The sequence below is a fragment of the Alligator mississippiensis genome, chromosome 5, assembly GCF_030867095.1.
Source record: "Alligator mississippiensis isolate rAllMis1 chromosome 5, rAllMis1, whole genome shotgun sequence".
NCBI lineage: Eukaryota > Metazoa > Chordata > Crocodylia > Alligatoridae > Alligator > Alligator mississippiensis.
The window spans coordinates 133,267,445-133,289,606 of NC_081828.1; the positions used below are offsets into that span (position 1 = coordinate 133,267,445).

General features: G+C 42.5%; 1 protein-coding gene across 2 annotated transcripts in view; it reads right to left on the reverse strand.

The window, feature by feature from the left end:
* Nucleotides 1-22,162, reverse strand: part of PDCD6IP (programmed cell death 6 interacting protein) — a 53,380-nt gene that overhangs the window by 19,312 nt on the left and 11,906 nt on the right. Inside the window, exons 3-9 of one of the 2 annotated variants that reach the window (XM_006269589.4) lie at nt 19,953-20,022; nt 18,458-18,585; nt 11,443-11,596; nt 6,583-6,683; nt 4,683-4,799; nt 728-950; nt 264-387 (exon numbers count right to left, since the gene is read on the reverse strand). In XM_006269589.4, coding sequence (XP_006269651.1) covers nt 264-387; nt 728-950; nt 4,683-4,799; nt 6,583-6,683; nt 11,443-11,596; nt 18,458-18,585; nt 19,953-20,022 — 917 coding nt within the window. Of the gene's footprint in view, nt 1-263; nt 388-727; nt 951-4,682; nt 4,815-6,582; nt 6,684-11,442; nt 11,597-18,457; nt 18,586-19,952; nt 20,023-22,162 lie in introns of both variants that reach the window. The other variant, XM_006269588.4, reaches the window with a different exon arrangement.

Sequence of the window (22,162 nt, forward strand, 5' to 3'; positions counted from 1 at the left end):
TCCTAATAGACGTTAACTACAGTAATTACTGGCCCAATTCTATATTCTTAGAGTTTCCTACAAAATGATGACAGTGCCTCTGTATGACTGACTGGACTTGTCATTTTGAAGAATTCAAGAGCTTCCCTCTCAAATTTTTAGCTGAAGCAGAACAAAATCAAAAGTATGTGAACAAAATTAATAAAAGTAAGACTGTGGGCAACCCAAGTACACACGGTATTAAAGTTTTTTAAAAGATTAGAATCGGAATGAATAATACTTACCCATTTGCCAAATTGGTGGCCTCCCTCATCTGGGCTATTGATCTATTTACTAAATCAGCCTTTCTCTGATTGTAGACACTCAGAGACTGCTGTACTGACAGAGGAACCATCTTCTCAAAAAGATCTATGATTAAGGCATCATAATTATTTAAACTCTACTGCAATGTCTTCACAACAAACCTTACATATATCTATTTACTATCATATTGTATTGATACTTTCATTTCTTACATCACTTTACATTGCATAGGGGAAACCACTGAAAGAAGGTAGTCACATTCTCCATAAGTCTGTTTATTGCCATGAAACCTACTCCTTGAGAAGTGTATGTTTAAGATTTGTGTCACAAGCAGATCAATTTTAATAGAATATATTTAAGTAAACAGTTAAATTTTAACTAGCTCAGTACCCCCTCCATCAGTACAAACCAAACTTGTTACGTCTCTGCTGGACATTTTGCTTACCTGTGAACTTCTGACTGATAGGAATAACAACTGGGGTCGATTTTACAAGACTGGCTTTGCCAATGGGCTCTAGATCTTTCAGGTCAGGAACTCGGTCATGATATATGAAGTCATTGTCCTTCTTGGCAGCTGTAAGGGCACGGCTGATTTTGTCAGATAAATCTTTTACGTTTATATACTCATCATAACGAGATGCCACTGTTTTTACCAAGTCTGATGCATGCTAGAATCAAAATAAACATAATTTAGTTTAAATAACCCTTTCTTCCTCCTCCCTTTAGTACATACTATGCTTACACAAACTGTTTTTTTTTTCTCAGCAAGTCAACTGAGAATATTGCAGAGGAGTATAATCAACATTATTGCCTCCTACCTATTGAAGAAATGTCCCCCAACTGAGTATCAACAACTATAAGCAAAATGTCTCCTCAAAATAGACCTAGCGACTCTCTGCAAAGTTCTGTCAATAGGATCAAGTTAACTCTAGTGTGTCCCAACATAATCTAAGTCCCTAAAATCCAGAGAAATCAATTATCTTTTCAGAAGTAAAGAGGTAAAAATTCTCTCACGGGCTTATCTATAAAAGTAGACACTATTTTGGGCCCAAGGCTAGGACCAAGGTGGCTGCTGCTTGCTTACGGATTGTGACTGCTGTAGCAGGTGGTGAAAAAGGGAACTTCCCTTCTGAGTCTTCCCACAATGCTATTAAAAGCTCATGGAAACACCACATACCAATTCCCATCCCACATTTCTCACAAGAAAGGTTAACTTAAAGTGTAGCTTTTCAGCTTTCTGCCATGTGTGGCTGCCTACTATATCTGGCTTGGGATCTGAACTGAAAGGAAATCTTCAGCTCCACTGAACCCCTCACCATAAGACTAAAGCAGGGGTGGCCAACCCGCAGCTCCAGAGTCCACACTTTTGAGTCCAAACTGAGTAATGTGCTGTATGTGAGCGGTCGCATCACGTGACATGACATAACAGCTATGGAAACCTGTCACCATGTGCAAAGATTCAAGGAGACGCATAGTAACTTCTGAAGAGCCACATGTGGCTCCAGAGCCACAGGCTGACCACCTGTGGACTAAAGGAAGTACTGCTGAGACTGCAGGGGAGATTGAACAAAGTATTGTTGCTTTACTGTCTGCTTTCCTGCCAAACTGTAGGACCCCTGATGGAAAGCAGGATAAGATTAGGATTGCCATTGATTGAGGCTAGGAGGAAGCCATCTTTTACTAAAGTGCTCATCCATGCAGTCACTCACAGTAGTCCAGGAGAGGGAGAAGCAGCAGCAGCCAAGAACCAAACACCAACTATACACCTAATTTTCTAATTTTCTTCCCCTGCCCAGTTACAAAACCAGTATAACTATGCCAAATGTCTTCACTGGAAAGATGAGCCACTGGTTACAACACTATGGAACACTTCACCTACTCCTTGTCTGGCAGAAACATATCCCTCCCTCAAAACACTCCCATTACCTCTGGAGAGAGTGGCATAAAAACTGGTTCTGCTAGTTGTACTTCTGAGGACTACTCCATGCTACTGGAAATGCCAGTTACTCTGTTGCCTTTCTGTCAGTCAGCCAAACAAGGTGCAAAGTCTACCCCACCCATACTATGTACAGTACCTTAGCCTTTTCAGATAATATTTCACTTTCCTTTTAAGTCTTACAACGTCAACTGCCAGACAGCACCACAGTGAAGAACACCTCCCAGGTAAAAGGGCCTACCCTAGAACAGTCTGGAGAGGGAGTAAGGTGGATCACATAATATTAAAGAAGTGTATACAGCGGATGGAACTGCCTGTGTTATTCATATGAGTAGGTGATACTGAGAATTTTATTGATATCTTTATAAAAAACAAAAAAACCCAAAAACTTATGCAACTTCAAACCATAGCTTTCTTCCTAATGCCAAATAGTTAAAACGTATTAGTTAATTACTGAAAATATGATTATCAAATGCATAAAGTGATGTTAACATGATGAAAACAAGGTATGTTAAGGACATAAATATTGTATCATTTTCCATTTTTCCTCACCGTTCATTTTGAGACTGTCCCATAATAGCCGAGAACTATTATAGGAGAAAGTAGCAAAACATCTTCATTACCCATATTTTTTGATCAAAAGCACAATACTAGATCTGGTTTAAATAAGCTACAACTTGTGACTGGAAAGCAGAGGCTGAAACAGTATTTGAATCTGTCAGACTTCTTCCTGCTTTCAGTCATACCTCAAAAGTCATACAACAATAGCCCCTCACAGTATTTGAGATTGTTGGATTTTGCTAGAAGGAAGGTATGCTTTTCTGCCTTGGCATTTTTTTAATGCTACTTTTCATGTTCATGGCTCTTCATATTAGCCAAGTTATGTTTTTATTAAGCCAGTTTATATAGTTTAAAAATAGAACTGAAAAATAAATTACTTCTGAAACAAACCTGAAACATCACAAAAAGGCAGGTAAAGAAGGATGACTAAGTCTCAGCTCCAGTTAAGGATTAAATTTAATTGGTAAAAGACCAACTCCATTATCGAGAAATTGATGAGAACCAGACTTTATTTTCCTCTAACTACTGATTTAATACCGATGATGAAACAGGAATGAAGTCACGATGCATAAACTTTTTGTTTTTGTTTTCCAAACTAAATGCCTTCTAGTGGTAACTGGACAGCTATCTCCTGCAGCTAGGATGTTAAGAAATTATATTCAAACACAAATTATATTCAATATGTAAGTTTACAAGAGTTGCTAACAAGCCTGATAGAATTTCACAGCCCTGCCAAACATAAGCTATCCCCATTTTGTTTTGGCTAATAAAGTTATTTATGCTTACAAGAAGTCACGAAGTTACTGAAGACCATCATTTATGATTCCAGATAGCTATATTTAATATTACAATGGGTACAGAGGAAGAACTCTTAGCAAGCCAGGATTTAGAAGTAGAATCTGAACCACAGATGTCCACACTGGTATGACCAGCAAATGTTACTCTGAAACAAAGCTACTGTGGCATTTATTACTCTGCGCATACATAAACAAGTATGTTGTACATAGTTTCTCATTTTCACTGAAAACATATTTTAAGTCATCAAGGTGATTTGCAGAGGCTCAACTTCCATAGTGTTAAAATGACTGTCCTATATATAGAATTAATTGTTGTTCCTTCCTCTCTATAAATATGGCAAATAAATTGACCACTGAAATATGATAATCTGTTTTCTTAGGGCATCAATACAAAATAAGTAACCTCATGTACCAGCGTATACACTGTTAAGCCACAACAGACTAAAGTCCATCTTCACTTCGCAGTAACTTGACTGCCTTCACATCTGTTCTACTCTGGGGTAACTAAAAACTCAATCATGGCAGTTTACACCTGACTAAAACTGCTAACTTACCACAGTTTAGCTTCCTTTTACCTCAGGAAAGACAAAAAACAGTTACTGTACAAAAACTAAGCACCTCTGCTTCCCTCTTTAAAACAGTATAATTTGATCATCTGCCTACACCCTAGGAAGACAAAAAAGCCACTCATATATTTAGACTGCGGGTTTACATCAGAGTTAATATTTTACGCACATCTGAAACCACATCATTCACCACAAAAATTCTACTGCTAGTACCATCTAACAGTAAGTTTTGGCAAACAAGTTGTTAGTATTAGTTATACCAGCATAAAAAGGGGTCTTCAAATATAGCCACAGCTGTAGAGCTATACAATAGATGATGTCATGCTTCTCAATATCTGACTGAAACATATTTCAAATTACATAGGTATTTCTCATCTTTGAAGATCCATTTCAAATTATTTAATTCATGTGACTTTCTTTTAAGTGAAACCTTTCAAACTTTGCTTACTGTTTTAATTTTGCATCTCTGAGTATTTGTTTTTTCCATAGAAGTTAAATATATTTTGATATTTCTTTAAAAAAATTCTTCCAGGAACCCACCTGTAGTCTCCCAATTTCTTCGCCGAATTTCTTCTGCTGCTTTGCCAGGATAGATTGGTGGTATTGTGCATTGGCCTGCATAAGGCAGTGCTTTGCAGCCAGAACAGGAAACACCTCCTGGAAATAAAAATACTGACCAGGGGAAAGTCCAACCATATAAACCACCACAGACAACATGGGATGCAGGAAGAAAAAGGAAGAAGAAAAGGAAATTAGATTCACCCAATTAATGTTTTAGGTAGGTTAAAACATTAGGAGGTAAATGTTAAGAGACCATATGACTTTACATGGATTGAGTTCAGTGAACAAATATATTGCTGTAGTTAAATCTCTCAATTGTCTTACTGATTTGGGGATTCCAATTCATTAAATTCAATCCATGAAGTCAAACTATTTATTTTACAAAGATCAGAAATTCATGCATGCATTAGAAAGGATAGTATAGAGAACATCCACAAAGATCCCCAAGCCAAAAGTGCTTAAAAATAAATAACCCTCTTAACCAAGCCACCACTTTTAGATGTCAAGGCAATTGCTCTAAGTCTATTTGATCCCGACATAAACTTTAAGAACAAAAACATTTATCTAGTAGAAGCCACTGCAACAAAATTTCATTTAGAGCAAGCCAAGATAACTTAAAAATAGTACCAAAGTCCCACAAATAATAATAAAACAAAATTGGAAGATTGAACAAGTCCAGAGTACCAACCAGTAATGATCAAATAAAAAGAATGCCTTGAACACTTTTTAAAAGGTTTTTAAAAACGTTTTCCTTGTAAAAGTTTGTTTTCACAGAGTTCCACAAAGAAGTCTGCTAGAAATAAAAAAGCATTATATGCAGGCCATAGTATACACATGGTCTCTGATAAAGTAGTTGGTCTTAATGTCATAATATTTCTCAACTCAGAGAACACAAAAACCGTGCTTCTTTTAAGATTTAACAGTTTATTGAATCATATCTTACTATTATTTCTTTACCCACTACACTTACATTGCGCATTTGAGTTCTGCCACTGAAACACGGAAGTGCCTTGTGGCCTTTAAACAAACAGGAAAACACAGGAACCCAAGGTATTGCAGCTATAATAGCAGTCATCTAACCAGATCTCAACTCTCACACACCTGGGCTGGGTCAGAGTTTTGATCAGAGATTATTTCAAAGTGTCCAGCAACTGATGGAGGAATGGGTGTTAGTACTTACAGGATTTCTACTCTGCAAACTAACTTTATGAAGTAAGTGGCACTGGAGTCCTCTGCATTTCTCGCATCTGGCTCCATACCAAGTAGCCTTTCCCCAGCAAAACTGTTGTTTGTTTCTAAAGGACATATTTGTTTAGTCTCATACACACATTCACAGACACACACACATGCACACCTGGGTTCCAGCAATATATTTCAGTAACTTATAGGTGTGCAAGTTGATCAACTTGTAGGCCATCACCAAGGTACATCTCCTGATTTCACAACGTAATGTGAGACCAAAAACTCATTAGAATATGTTAGTTTCAAAAATAAAATTTAGTAAGGTGTTAAACAAGGCAGCATCCCAAAGACTCAAAATACCTTCTAAAATAACATTAATTAAAGCAGCATGCAAAGGATATTCTTGACATCAAATTGATTAATTTTCAATTAAGCCTGATGTAAGCATCTAAAAAAAACCCCCCAAAAACCTGACAAACTAAAACTGTATACCACCACTCCCCCCAGATTCTTAAAATATTACTCAGATTCTAGGCTTGTTTACCTTTGGCATAACACCTTAATCAGAAAAATGCTCAAGAAAACATCTCAGGGGAAAAAATAAACAAACAAAACAATGCTGTAGTAGGTATTAAACACCAATTCTGAACACTACAGTATCTCATTTCTCCTCCCCACCCCCCTTAGGATTACTAACCTTGGGCAAAGTATCCTTATACTGACACTGTTTGAAAGCATCACCATAATAATCTGCAGCTTGATTAGCTAGTTTAGCTATTATAGCATCTTTCATTTTATCTGAAATAAAATACAGAATAATCATTATTTGTACCAATGTTTTATGAATACATAGAATAATTGCTTGTAACCACAGTTCAAGATGGACTCCATATACACCCAGAATGGCACCAGTTATATCATCCCCATGATAGCAGAATGTCACAGCATGCCTGCTTCATTCTTTTTTACACTCACTTTTGTCCCTGCCCTCAATAATCCCAAAGGTGAAACTATATTTAAAATAAAAGCAGCAGAACGGTAATGCAGCCACCTTAGTCCTTTGGACTACTTCCTCATGTTTGCAATTATAGATTGCTAAGAAATAGGAAAGGGAAGGAGTAGGAATGTGAGACATCCATCTGAAAAACTCCCATCAGGCAAGTAGCATCCATTTCATTATGTGACTGGCTGCATATTCCCACACATTGAAGAGTTTGTGGAAATGGCACTGTACTCATCAAGACAACATTAAGTCATCTAATTACAGTGACTGAAGTACTATTACCAAGTGAGTGGCCAACTGGGATGCTACATCAAATACACAAATGCATCAAAAGTACACAAACGTAACAGCTCTGCAGATTTCTATAACATAAATCACTTCAAACCTTTTCTCTTATGAAAATCTAATCCCTAACAGGAGAGAAACTAATTTGTAGCTCAGATCATAAAACACAACACATTTAGGCGTGGACATTTTTTTTAGTGCATTATAAACATGAAATAAAAGCAAAGAATGAAGAAATGAAAATATTTGAAATAAAATGTTCTTTAAGCACCCAGTGCGTGGAGTTTTATTTTTTTCTGAATGAACATGGATTCTGGGAAAGAATACCAACAGATAGCGACAGGTGTTTATGGCACTCAGCTACCATTCTGAGTAAAAAAATTGTGATGATGGAGAACCATTTGTATCTGTGAACAAATTAAAGGTAGATCATCCATCCGTCCTGACAGCCTTTATTTGTGTGTCTGGTGGATGTCATGGCTATAATGCAGCGGTTCCTAACACAATGCCCGCAGGCACCATGGCACCCCCCAAAGTTTATTCAGGTGCCCACGTGCATTTTCACGATCAGTAAAAATCATTATTCCAACAAAAAATGCTCACTGCCGACTGAATTCAGAACAGCAACACTTCAAAAATTGTTTCACAGGCTGTACGCAATGGCTGCCAAAATGAGACTGAGTCAACCTGACTGACGCAGTGACGGAGTGGCACTTACTACTCCCTCCTCAAATGAAACTATGTGCATGCGCATATCCAGGAGTTACCTTGAGTCGGTCACAAGAGACCAACTGGCTGAATTCATATTGGCACCCACTGCTTTTTCTTTTAAATTCAGATGTGCCCTTAGGCACATAAATGTTGGGAACCCCTGCTATAATGAATGCTCATGCACAAAGAAAGAACATTCAGAGGCTCTATAAACTGAATAAGAACTAAGTCAGGGTCTCATAATGGAACTGGATTTGATCAATGGATATTCATTATTCACTAAACTAGTCACATACTATTTTACTGTGCCTTGGATAAGCTTGGTTCCATTATCAAATATCAATACTTGTAAAACTATGTGGGCATTCACAGATGAGGAAAGACCATAAAGTTTCACGTGAAGCAAGTTATCAAGTATAAATGGGATTGGAACTGAACTGGGGCTGTTACTGGATGGCCCAAATTGGAAACCTTTTCTGCTAGCTGTCATAGCTAACAGACACATCTCAGGAATTCTTCAAGTTGTCAGTCTTTTGTTTTGCACTTATGGTGAACAAAATCTCCCTAGATCCATCAGAATACTAGAGCCAAGGTAACTTGGTGCCACAAGTAAGGTGTCAGGTGATAAAACTGTTTTAAGATGACAGGTCTATGATCACAGGAGAAATGTGATTAAAGGTGTGGAAACAAATCCTGTCCCACTTCAACCATAGATATCCAAGTTTTGGTTGTCTTACTTTATCTTTCTCTATCTTTATTACTTTTTTGTATAAGAGAACTAGATGGGGACTCTCAGAAGAGATCTATTCCACAGTCAAAATGAACTAAGTCTGCTCTTACTCTTCAACTGAGCTTCATGCATTCTGTATTACACCTTGCTCTAACAGAGCTATTTCTAGATAGCAAAGACCTGATCCATTACTGGTGTCTTCAGAGACAATTCATGCAGCTTTCAAGAAAAATATTACTGTTAAGTTTTAAGTTCTTCTGAACTCAGCACAGCTAACTGAATTTTCAGAAAGGAAGGAAGGATTTTCTGGAAAATCCTCTGGAAGGAAGGATTTCCTTGCCTGATAGCCTAAAAGCACCCAAATGAAAGTGGGTGTTTGTATACCAAGAAATATTTTTTTCCTATTTATACCAAGCACCCTAATCTCAAGAAAATGAAGCATGTAAGTTATGTTCAGGGGCCTTTCTACACATCACATTTATTTCACAATTTAACATGTTAATAACAGCATAAATGTCAAAAATGTGATATGTGCATTCAATTTAAGGCACCATAAAACAGCAAACGAGCCATAAAAACATTCCACATATAACAGAAAATTATGACTGGTTTATGACACCTTAAACTGAACTTGGGAAATGTCTGGAGCTGCCCCAGAGCTGGTGTTGACATCAGTTGAGCCCAAGGACTCAAGCCAGTGCCACAGCCAATAGTCAGCTGATTGTCAGCCCCACCTCAGCACAGCCCTGGGTCATGCCAGGTTGTGGGCATCTGATTTTCAACATACCAGTGCAGGGGAAACCCAGGATCAGGTGTGGCATGACAGCAGAAACAATTATTGGGATTGGGGATCAGATCCCATAGCTCCTTTAAGTAAACATGTGCCAGGAGCCCAGGACTTACTCTAAGGGAGTATATCTTCTTGATTTAGATGTGCTGCCACAGAGACACTAGCAGATTCTCAGGGGACAAGAGAAAGACCAAATGAAAGGACCCCGTCCTGAAGTATGGAAGAAAAGTTACTTGTGCTGCAAAAGTCCAATAACAATACAGAAATATGCACATTAGAGAACCCCCCAGACATGCTGGATGGACAGGGAAGAAGTCACATTTAACTAGATTCAACATGAAGAAACTGACCTTTCTGCTAAAGAGCTGGGTGTTCTCAGATACCTCACATCTTTTATATCACAGTATCTGGAAATTAATTCCTTCTTTCTAAATTCCTGTAGAACTTCAGCTATGGCCTCTACTTTCCAGAATATGCAAACCTGTTTTTAGCAGACTGTCATGAGGGGATAAAGGGATGGTATCCAAGTGTATGGAAGTGCCTCTATGAATTGCTCCTAGGATCCTTTTTGCTGTGGTAATGGTACTCTGGTCACCATACAAGTGAGGAACACAAGAAGAGCATTTACGGTTCAATTTAAGGTTTGTCTGCAGTCTAGAAGTGGTTTGAAGATCACTTCTTTGGAGGCTGGACAAGAAGCTGCAAATGCTGGCTAGTAGCGACATATTTGTATGAAGTACTAAGGTACGGGTGAACTATACGACTGTCTATATTTTTAGATATGGGAGCTCTAAACCTTCTTCTTGAGGGCTTGATAAACTCCCAGCAAACTTGCTGATACAATAAACCTCATTGTCCTGAGAATTTCATTTGTGCACTGAAAAGAAGTCACATTCCAATAGCAGATCTTCCACTTATTGCTCCCGAGGAGTACAAATAATGCTAAATTGTCCAACAGTGAGAAATGATCAGGTGAGGATAATTTGCAATTAGTAGGAAGAAGAGAGAAGGCTGATGGTAAAGTATCAGAACAGTAGCAAGTTATATCATAATGACAATTGGAAGACTTAAGGATCTAAAGCCACACTTTTAATCTGTTCCACCGAGATGTCATTGCTGCTCTTGGTGCTGCTTCATCTGGACTTCCCTAAATAATGTTATCAAAAGGGGGTGAGAGACTGTGGGTTGGGAGTGAGGGGCACCAGCATATCAGGGCTGCTCAGTGCCATAAAGCAGTGGGGGAACAGCTGCAGCTGGACCTGCATCCTGGTTGGCAAAGGTGCACAGGGGAGCTCTGATTTTCCATGATTAAAAAAAAAAAAAAAAAAAATCAAACACCAAAATATATAGGTATTTGGAATTTATGATGATGACTGAGGCACTGGTAGGCTTCCAAATTGATTTAAAATTGTAAATATATCCATAAAACATTGTGTTAAACTGATACCTGTATGTATGCATGCATGTGGCATTTCATTTTATTCATGGAAAAATGCAGATTTTGGGGTTTTTTAATTAGAGAATTCAGGATTTTTTTTTGTTTAACCAGAGAATTTGCTATCTTTAAACAGAGAAAACCAGGATCTCTGGTAACCAGTACTGCTATTGCAGGGAAAAGGAGTGAATGAAGAAAGGAAAAGATATAAAAATAACAGTCAAAATATTGCATTCATGATTTTATCATGTATATATACAATAATGCTACCAAAGAATGTACTGTACCAGGAGCAAAACTTTAATACAAACATGAAATTAACATGGATCGGAATCAATTAAAGCTATTTTTAAGGAGCCATTTGTGTCACCCAACTAAGAAAGAGAGGTCCGTGGGAAAATGCAGGATGAAAAAGTTTAAATTACTTCTATCGCATTGTTATTATACTAATTGACTTTTGAAGGACATAGAATAAAAACAAAAGTTGTGAGAGGGCCTTTGCCCCTTCTTGACAATATGTTTCATTATTCAAATGAATAAAACATTTGTTAAAGTTATAAAGAGCATTCTAGCACATTAACTATAAATAAATAAAAGTTATACCTCTGGTAGCTTTTAAGAAAAACACTTCTTGAGCTTGAGCCAACATAATAAGACTGAGGGTTCCAACTGTATCTGGAGAGATGTCAACTGTGGGCTCTCTATTCAATGCAGATAAGACGGTGTCTTTAATGTGTTGGAAGGCACCACTAGCAAACTAAGCAAAAACAAAAAATACATTTTAAAAAGATTTTTTAAAAGAAAAACAGAGCCATCTATGTTTAAAAATAAGCCCTTTTTTCCTTTTAAATAGTAGCTGATGGTAATGGGGAGACCATCAATGACAACGTCTAGAATTTGGGCTTAAGAGCTCTGTAAGTCTACCTGCAAGTTTACATTCGACCTGCACTGCGACAATTAACCAAGATGAGGTGAAGGACTCTAAATTAAAGCTATGAAGGAGAACACTATTTAAATACTAAAGAATTAGAGTGCTCCTCACACTGAATGAAAAAAGAGGATTATTATGGTCAAAAAAACATGTTAATAGTGTTGGCAGTTAACTATTACATATTAAATCTCAAGCTGCAGGTCAAATTAGCCACTGGTTAGAGCAGAGAAGTTTATCATGGGACTGAATTCTGCATTTTGTAGGCGCTTAAATATCATCTAAAACACCTGGCACTGGTCTGAATAAAAAAAAACCATGGGTCTGGTACACCAATGCAATGGAGAACTAAGATGTCTCAAGCTGTACAGGAAACGAGAACTAAAAAGTCAGAGGTCTTTTGAACTATTACAGCTAGTCAGCCTGTGAGGAGAGAAGGGACAGGGGCAGATGGTGAGGGAAGGAGTAGGTCAGAGGCAGAGGCGGGGCAGCGGTGAGTGGGGGCCTGGCCAGTCAGTGGGAGGATTGGAGCCCGGGCAGCTCGTCTGGGGTTGTGTGGGGGGGGGGGATGGGGAGGATGTCCCACCACTGTGCACAGCCCAGCAGAGGCCCAGGGGTATGTGCCCTCCCCCACCCTTGCATTCAGAAAAAGTACAATTTTATACTCCACTTCAGCTTTCCATTATTTCACCCTACAGCAGCCTCCAGTTCCCAGATTACGCTCCTAACACCTCAATAGTTCATTATGGCTGTATCTACACAAGACTCTTTACTGTGCACTAGATTAATCTACTGTGCAATAAGCGGCACTGTCTACATGTGCAGGTACTTACTGCTAAGTAAATTAATCTATGCAGGTAGTTTACTAATCTATGCAGCATGTGCAGGTAGTAAATTTACTGAGCAGTAAAGCCAAGTGGCATTACTTTCATGTGTAGATGCATCCCATGTTACCAAATATTCCAAATGTGGCTAAGCTGGAAACAGCACATCGTTTTTGTTGAAAATATCCTTCACCATCCCACAGTGCCTCGTTTGACCAAAACAAGGCAACCAGGTGTCGTCAACCAGGTGTCGGCCAAATCAGTACTTGGAAAGAATACCTGAGGTGTCCTGTATCAATAAATGCAAGCCCTCAAAAATAATGTAGGCAACTGAATTTTGGATGATGGTGGGAACTTGCCACAACGCCCAGATTTTAGTAGATGAAAAATGTAACTGATCCAAATAAAAGCTTTTAAAAGGAATTACCTTTCTCGCGAGTTCTTGGGAACCAGCAGCGGGAAGGAGAGGAGGCAGCACACGTGTGTCCCGCATGCACGTGTGCCCTTCTTACCAACCAACTGACCGGAGGCGGCGGCGGCAGCAGCAACAGAAGAATCGGCAGCGGGGGCAGCAGCAGCTGATCCCCCGAAGGTAAGTGGGGCGGAGGGACCCGGCGCAGCTGAGCCGGATCCGGAGGGGAAGCCCCCCGGGTCCCATATAGCTAAGCCGGTAGGGAGCCACGCTTCCGAGCCGTGCGGCGCGAACAGAGCGCGCAAACAGGGAGGGCTAAGAAGGGGACTGTCCCCCCAGGCCAGGGGGCACCCCCGGGGCTAACCCTTGGGGGAGCAGGCTCCTGTGGCAGCGGATCCCCCCAGCGGGGGAGCGTAGGGGCAGAACTGCCGGCAGGCACTTCCGGGTAGACCGGGGCGCCTGATTGGCCGTTGGAGCGGGGCGGGTAATTCAAACCGCGGGCTTTAAAGCCACGGAGTGACGTAGTTCCCAGCACTCGGGAACCAGCAGCGGGAAGGAGAGGAGGCAGCACACGTGTGTCCCGCACGCACGTGTGCCCTTCTTACCAACCAACTGACCGGAGGCGGCGGCGGCAGCAGCAACAGAGGAATCGGCAGCGGGGGCAGCAGCAGCTGATCCCCCGAAGGTAAGTGGGGCGGAGGGACCCGGCGCAGCTGAGCCGGATCCGGAGGGGAAGCCCCCCGGGTCCCATATAGCTGAGCCGGTAGGGAGCCGCGCAGCGCGAACAGAGCGCGCAAACAGGCGCGCTCTGTAAGAGCACGCCGGCATTTGCGCGGGCGTTCGTGCCGGAGGGAGGACTGGGAGGGCCAGGAGTGGGACTCCTGTAGGGGTAGGGCGTAGACACCGCACAGGTCTACAAACAGCAGCTTGTAGAATGGTGTCTACGAGGAGTACTGCTAAGGCCTCTGCCCAGGGGGACAAGGCTACCCGGGGCAGGTCTGAGGCCTCCACCCAGACCGAGCCCATGGGGGAGCCGGTGTCCCCCTACCTCCTGGCCTGTGGGGTATCCCCAGCAGGGCCGGGGGGGGGGGGGACAGAGATTGGGGGCCCCCACACCTGTCTGGCAGGTGCCCGTCTTAGGGCTCTGGAGGCGCAGGTGAGGGAGCTCCGGGAGGAGGTTAGCAGGCTGAGGGGGATCAGGGAGGCGGAGGATGAAATTGACAGTTATTTCCTTTCCCTGCAGGCCCAGGCACCAAAGGAAGAAGCACCCCGGGGAATACCCTCCACAGCAGAGTGGCAGACGGTCACAGCCAGGACCGGAGCGGCACGCAGCGAACCGGTACCAGCTTCTCCAGTCCGACTGGTGAACAGGTACGAGGCCCTGGTGACCCTGCAGGAGATGGAAGGGGAGGAGGAAACCCTTGGGCAAGAAGAAGCACCACGTTCTTCACACTCCAAACAGATCAAGAGATCCACGATGACCCAGAGGAGGAGGCGATGAGTGCTCGTCATAGGAGACTCCATCCTGAGAGGTACGGAAGGACCCATCTGTCGCCAGGACCCCTCGGCACGAGAGGTATGCTGCCTCTCTGGAGCAAAGATTCGGGATGTGACGGAGGTAATCCAGGCCAGGATCAAGCCCACCAATTATTACCCCATGGTCCTAGTCCATGTGGGTACTAATGATGCGGCCAGGAGAACCCCCGATCACCTGATGGCGGACTACTGTGCTCTGGGTGGCGTGCTGAAGGAGTTCGGTGCCCAGGTGGTTTTCTCTTCCATCCTACCAGTGACCGGACGAGGAAGACGGCAGGAGAACTGCATCAGAGAGACCAACTGGCGGCTTCGGCAGTGGTGTCTCAAGGCAGGCTTCGGCTTCCTGGACAATGACCCGCACATCACGACGAGGGACATGCTCAGCTGGGATGGGCTTCACCTGTCCCCCATAGGTAAGCGTGTGTTTTTTTCTAGGTTGGCGGATCTCCTCCAGCGGGCTTTAAACTAGGCTCGTCGGGGGGAGGGGAGTACGAGGGCAGGGGAAGCTGTGGACCACCAAACCATGTGGCACCCACAAGGACAGCCCAGCCTGAAGAAGGAGAACATTGGGAACCTGAAAGCCATGGGGAGGCCAGCACTACAGAACAGGTAAGAAACAAGAAGGTAAGAAACAATGGGCCCCATGGGACTTGGAGCGGGGGGGCAGCAAAGGCACCAGTCGCAGGGCTCAAGTGCCTATATACTAATGCTAGGAGCATGGGGAACAAGCAGGATGAACTAGCGCTCCTGCTTGCACTAAACACTTATGACTTAGTGGGGCTAACAGAGACCTGGTGGGATTCATCCCATGACTGGGCGGTACATATTGAGGGCTATAGATTGTATAGAAAGGACAAGTCAGGGAAGAAAGGGGGGGGGGGGTGCACTTTATGTCAGTGAGCAATACACATCAACCCTCATCAAGACAGAATCCGAGGTTGAGGAAGTAAAAGGATTGTGGGTTAGGCTACATGGGGGGCAAGGAGAAAGGGATTTGGTGGTAGGGGTCTGTTACAGACCCCCACACCAAGGGGAAGAAATAGATGCGGGGCTCCTGAGGCAACTCTCGGAAAGAATAAAAGCTAAAGAGGCGGTAGTCATGGGGGACCTAAACTACCCGGACATCTGCTGGGAGACGCAGACAGCAAGGTCCCATCGCTCACGCAGGTTTCTAACTTGTGTACAGGACCTCCACCTGACACAGGAGGTGCATGGTCCCACTAGGGGGAATGCCATACTGGATCTGGTATTGGCAACGGGAGATGACATGATAGGGGACCTCCAGATCGGTAGCTATCTTGGAGACAGTGATCACCTTATAATAGAATTCAACATAAGACGGCGAGTGGGTAAGGTAACTAGTAGGGTGAAAGTGCTAGACTTTAGGAAAGGTGATCTCAATGCACTCAGGCGATTAGTCAAGGAAGCACTGCAGAGTAGGAGTTTTGATGGGATGGGTGCCCAAGAAGGGTGGCTGTGCCTAAAGGAAACGATCCTTCGGGCACAAAGCAAGACGATCTCCGAGCGAGGCAAAAGAGGGAAAGGGGCCAGGAGGCTTCCATGGCTGACCAGAGAAATCCAGGGCAGCCTAAGGGCCAAAAGGGGAGCACATAAAAAGTGGAAACAGGGAGAGATCACTAAAGATGAATATACCTCCTCTGCTCGTGCTTGTAGGGAGGCAGTTAGGCGGGCCAAAGCTACCATGGAGCTGAGGATGGCAACCCAAGTAAAGGACAACAAGAAATTGTTTTTTAGATATATTGGGAGTAAAAGGAAGGCCCAGGGAGGAACAGGACTGCTGCTAAATGGGCAGAAACAATTGGTGACAGATAGGGGGGACAAGGCTGAACTCCTCAACGAGTTCTTTGCCTCAGTGTTCCTAAGTGAGGGGCACGACAAGTCTCTCACTGGGGTTGTAGAGAGGCAGCAGCAAGGCGCCAGACTTCCATGCGTAGATCCTGAGGTGGTGCAGAGTCACTTGGAAGAACTGGATGCCTTTAAGTCGGCAGGCCCGGATGGGCTCCATCCGAGGGTGCTGAAGGCACTGGCCGACATCATTGCAGAGCCACTGGCGGGAATATTCGAATGCTCGTGGCGCACGGGCCAAGTCCCAGAGGACTGGAAAAGGGCTAACGTGGTCCCCATTTTCAAAAAGGGGAGGAAGGAGGACCCGGGCAACTATAGGCCGGTCAGTCTCACCTCCATCCTTGGTAAAGTCTTTGAAAAAATTATCAAGGCTCACATTTGTGAGAGCCCGGTAGGGCAAATTATGCTGAGGGGAAACCAGCATGGGTTTGTGGCGGGCAGATCGTGCCTGACCAACCTAGTCTCTTTCTATGACCAGGTTACGAAACGCCTGGACACAGGAGGAGGGGTGGATGTCGTATACTTAGACTTCAGGAAGGCCTTCGATACGGTATCCCACCCCATACTGGTGAACAAGTTAAGAGGCTGTGATGTGGATGACTGCACAGTCCGGTGGGTGGCGAATTGGCTAGAGGGTCGCACCCAGAGAGTCATAGTGGATGGGTCGGTTTCAACCTGGAAGGGTGTGGGCAATGGGGTCCCGCAGGGTTCGGTCCTTGGACCGATACTCTTTAATGTCTTCATCAGCGACTTGGACGTGGGAGTGAAATGTACTCTGTCCAAGTTTGCAGATGACACAAAGCTATGGGGAGAAGTGGACACGCCGGAGGGCAGGGAACAGCTGCAGGCAGACCTGGATAGGTTGGACAAGTGGGCAGAAAACAACAGGATGCAGTTCAACAAGGAGAAATGCAAAGTGCTGCACCTAGGGAGGAAAAATGTCCAGCACACCTACAGCCTAGGGAATGACCTGCTGGGTGGCACAGAGGTGGAAAGGGATCTTGGAGTCCTAGTGGACTCCAGGATGAACATGAGCCGGCAGTGTGACGAAGCCATCAGAAAAGCCAATGGCACTTTATAGTGCATCAGCAGATGCATGACAAATAGGTCCAGGGAGGTGATACTTCCCCTCTATAGGGCGTTGGTCAGACCACAGTTGGAGTACTGCGTGCAATTCTGGGCGCCACACTTCAAGAAGGATGCGGATAACCTGGAGAGGGTACAGCGAAGGGCAACTCATATGGTCAAGGGCCTGCAGACCAAGCCCTACGAGGAGAGACTAGAGAAACTGGACCTTTTCAGCCTCCGCAAGAGAAGGTTGAGAGGCGACCTTGTAGCTGCCTATAAGTTCATCACGGGGGCACAGAAGGGAATTGGTGAGGATTTATTCACCAAGGCGCCCCCGGGGGTTACAAGAAACAATGGCCACAAGCTAGTAGAGAGCAGATTTAGACTGGACATAAGGAAGAACTTCTTCACAGTTCGAGTGGCCAAGGTCTGGAACGAGCTCCCAAGGGAGGTGGTGCTCTCCCCTACCCTGGGGGTCTTCAAGAGGAGGTTAGATGAGTATCTAGCTGGGGTCATCTAGACCCAGCACTCTTTCCTGCCTATGCAGGGGGTCAGACTTGATGATCTATTGAGGTCCCTTCTGACCCTAACATCTATGAATCTACCAGAGACATAAGCCACAGTCCAGCAACTTTAGAAAAACAGAAACTTATTTACAACGCTTGTCCAACCTGTAAAGATGACTTACAATATTTCTTGATCACAGTAGTCCATCATTTTTTAAAGCAACAAGTATCAAGGAAGGACAGTTACTCAGCAGAGATCTTAGCACCAAAGAAACCAACTCATGTCTACAGGTTAAAATAGCAGAGGATTATTTGAGGTTCTGAATTTCCATTTAGCACTCCAGCATGCAATTGGAAGGCCATGGTTTTAATTTTTTCCATAATCAAAGAGTCATATATTTGTCTGTAGTGAGATTGCTTAATTTTAGTGAACAGCAGTTCATGTATTTTACTAGTGTTTGTACTAAGACCTTCATACCTGATAATATTTAGCAGCAGCTTTCAGTCCTTCATCATTATCCAGATTCTGTTCTGCTGCAATCTGGCTAGCTAATGCTCCACAGTTGAACAGAACGCAGGTCTTCTCATATCCCAGACTTGCCAGGGCTGGAATCAAAACCCAGTTAACGAACCATAGTGAAGTATACTAAAGTACTACACTCTCCTAGAGATAGTAAGGTTTACATTTATACAAGATGGTTATTGCCTATATTTGAAGACCACAGGTAGTCTCAAACAAGAGGCTAAAACAACAATTGTACTGAATTTCTGAAACACCAACCCCACTCTGATCTTATAGGCTAGATGTAGTTCTCAAATTCAAGATTATCCAGGGGAAACTGGATCTTACAACATCGTTTAGTGCAGCACTTTTCAAACCTTCATGATTTAGGATTGTATCTGTATCAAGAAAATGACATGAAAGATAACACTGGTTCCACCACGTACTATATAACACCTACTGAAAATGAGAATTCACACAGTACATTATACAGATTTTCCTGGTGCTATCTTCTCTTTCATGCATTAAGCAGTGAAATAACTGACAACGTTGACATTTAGGGTACCATTATTACCAGAGGTAAAACTTACTAAAAATATATGGAGCAGTTCACATCTTAGAGCTACTGTTTCAGGTCCCCTGCAAACTGAGGCAGATATCTACAAAGCAGTAATGCGGGCTTTATGTTCTCAATTTTTTTTGCAACTATAACTGCTTAAAGACCCATTGAAATGACAGCTAGCACTTTGAAAAAGTGAGTTTTGTCCAAACTACAATCCTCTGTGTTCATTCTCAGCCCTAAAGGATAAACTTCACAATTTAGGAGACACTTACCTCCAAATAATCAAGGACTAGTACCTATGAATAACCCTAGAAAAATTATAGGTTTATAATCTCTTTCTACAAAAAGCCAGCTTCATTATGCAGCGACACTTATGCAGTGGACCTGTATTTTATATTAATTCATAATTTTAGCAGTACTTATCAAGCACCAACTATTATGCTGAAACAGTACTTGGCCAACCAGGGAAACAGACAGAGAAAATTTAGTTTAGGTTTAATTTACATAGTTTCTTTACGATTACTCATCATTATCATCTCTCTCATCGACTTAATTTTCAAGTTTTCCAGCAACAAAAATCTTCCCTCACTCTACCATAACACTCAGATGAAATCAATAGTGTTTAAAATTAACACAAAAGGAGAAAAAATGAGACCAGTAAGTTTCAGAAATGGAAATGTGAAAAGCCTAAAACTAGTTAAGGTTTTGCAAATGTACCCTCATGTGTGAAAAGTTTATCTAAATGTTTTCTTAAACTACATAGGCCCCAGCAAATGCTCACCGAATAGAATAGTAAGACTTCTACTAATTTTACTAAGTCATATTAGGCTTATCATCATTAACAGTTTATGACTCTCAGAATTCAGTATTACGAGGATTAAGCATTTTATTTTCATTAAAGTTACCTACCAAGTTTGACAGATCCTCCAAAGAGTGACCCTTTATCAAAGGCATCTTTCCACGTAAAGGTGACACAGATCTGCAATTGAGGAAGGAAAAAACAGTTTAAGGTTAATATCTGCATCTCTATGCTGCCTTATTTTTAACCAATCTTCCATCACACACCTATATGGGTCTGGTATTAATATCTTCATTAATGTTTAGGACAATGGGATCAAGTGCACACTTAGCAAATTTGCAGATGACACCAGGGTGAGTAGAGTTGCAGATACTCTGGAAAGCAAGGTTAGGATCAAGAATGACTTGGATTGTGGAGCATTTTTCCAGTCTATCAGATGAGATTCAACACAGACAAGTATGAAGTCCTGCACTTGGAATGGAATAACTGCATGCACTAATTCAGACTGGGGAATAACTGGTTAGGCTGCAGTACTGGAGAAAAGTACCTGGGGGTTACAAGGGACCATAAACTGAATATAAGGCAACAGCGTGCTCATATCGCAAACAAATGCCAACCTAGGAATCTTAGCTTTCACTTGTTTTCTGACTTACTGTTTGGGGGGGGGGGAAGCAGGCACAATTATTCTGACACCTGGGATTCCTATTAAAAAATCTCTGGGTTTATCTTTAAATCATGTGTGCGTCTTTGCAAACCTAACAGTGCTAATATTGAACAGCACACTTAAAACAACATCACCTTAAAAGGAATGGTGATGGCTTGTAGCTGCTTTGTAAGAAATAAATGCATCTTAACCAATATTTGAATACTGCCCATTTACTGTATGTGTATAGAGAGTTAATTCAAAAGCAGGGGTTTCTAGGGAGCTGCACACAGAGATGGCAAGTACTTGAGTACTTCTGGACATAATGTAAACAGTCTGCTTTCGAAATTCTACCTTGCAGAGCTGGTTTTAGGCTTCTTATGCCTCTCTGAACCAGTCTGTCTCAAAGGTGCCACCCTGCATTGCCTGACTTCAGACTAACATGATTGACTGACTTGCTTCACTGAGGTTAACATGGATGTTTGGGTCACTAGTCTCTAAATCTAACAAAAAGCAGGTTCTTTAATCCAGACAGCAGTCCAAAATTGAGGTTTATCATGGGATTCTACTCCGGGAAAGAGCAAGGCACAAATCTTAGTCTTAAGGAGGGGGCAGATGCATCCAGGGAGGCCCAAAAAGGGTTCAAATTCTCAGCTATTCTTGTAAGCATGATGAGAACTTTGATACAAGCGTACAAGATCTTTGAGAGTTTTTCACTCTCAGAAAGGGTTAGTAAAGGCTGCCTATTCTATACTATCCTACAGGAAAAATGGAAGGGATTATGAACTTTGTTTTGGGGTAAGAAACAGTTAAAGTAAATTCAGATAGTTTCCAATTTTTCAGGGTATCAACATTTCCAGATAACCACAATAAGTTTTACAAGCATAATCCTGAAGGTGCCATTCCAGGCTAAGTTTTGGTGCAGCTATATAGAGAGCTATGTTTTTTTCATTAAACTATCCTGACTTAAAGCACCCGAAGATCTTCCACTGACATCTCAACATCACCATCACTGAACTATGGATTAAGCAACTGTCCTCACAGAAAAGCCTGAAGCTTTTTGCTGTGTACATTACTGCCCAAAAGAATAACCTTTAAAGAATAAAATGGTAGTGCTCTCTCCTACCTTGGGGGTCTTTAAGAGAGGCTGGATAGGCACCTGGCTGGGGTCATGACCCCAGCACTCTTTCCTGCCCAGGCAAGGGGTCGGACTCAATGATTTGTTGAGGTCCCTTCCAACCCTAGCATCTATGAATCTATGGCAACCCTGCCGTTATCAGCACTAGTAGAACCAGCTATGATGGTGACCCAGTTTTCTTGCTCCTCCACAACACAGATAAAAAGGGGAACAGAGAATCTTATTATTTCAGGGAAGGACAACTGTGCACAGCATGCAGCAGACTGGGAAGAAATCTGTAAACAGTACACATAACACGGTAGCACCCAGGGAAAGCAAGGGACTTACCCTGAAGTACACCTACGAGAAGGTGTACTTCCATTAAAAACAATAATTTGCATCATTTCTAAAGCAGAGGTTATGCTCCAGTTTTCCCTTTGAATTAGACGTTCTGCAAACGAAGGAACTATTTCCTATGTGTCAGTATGTACACAGCAAATTGGGGGGGGGTTGTAAGTGTAAAGGCAAAAATACAATGACAAGGTTTCAAAGGGTGAAGT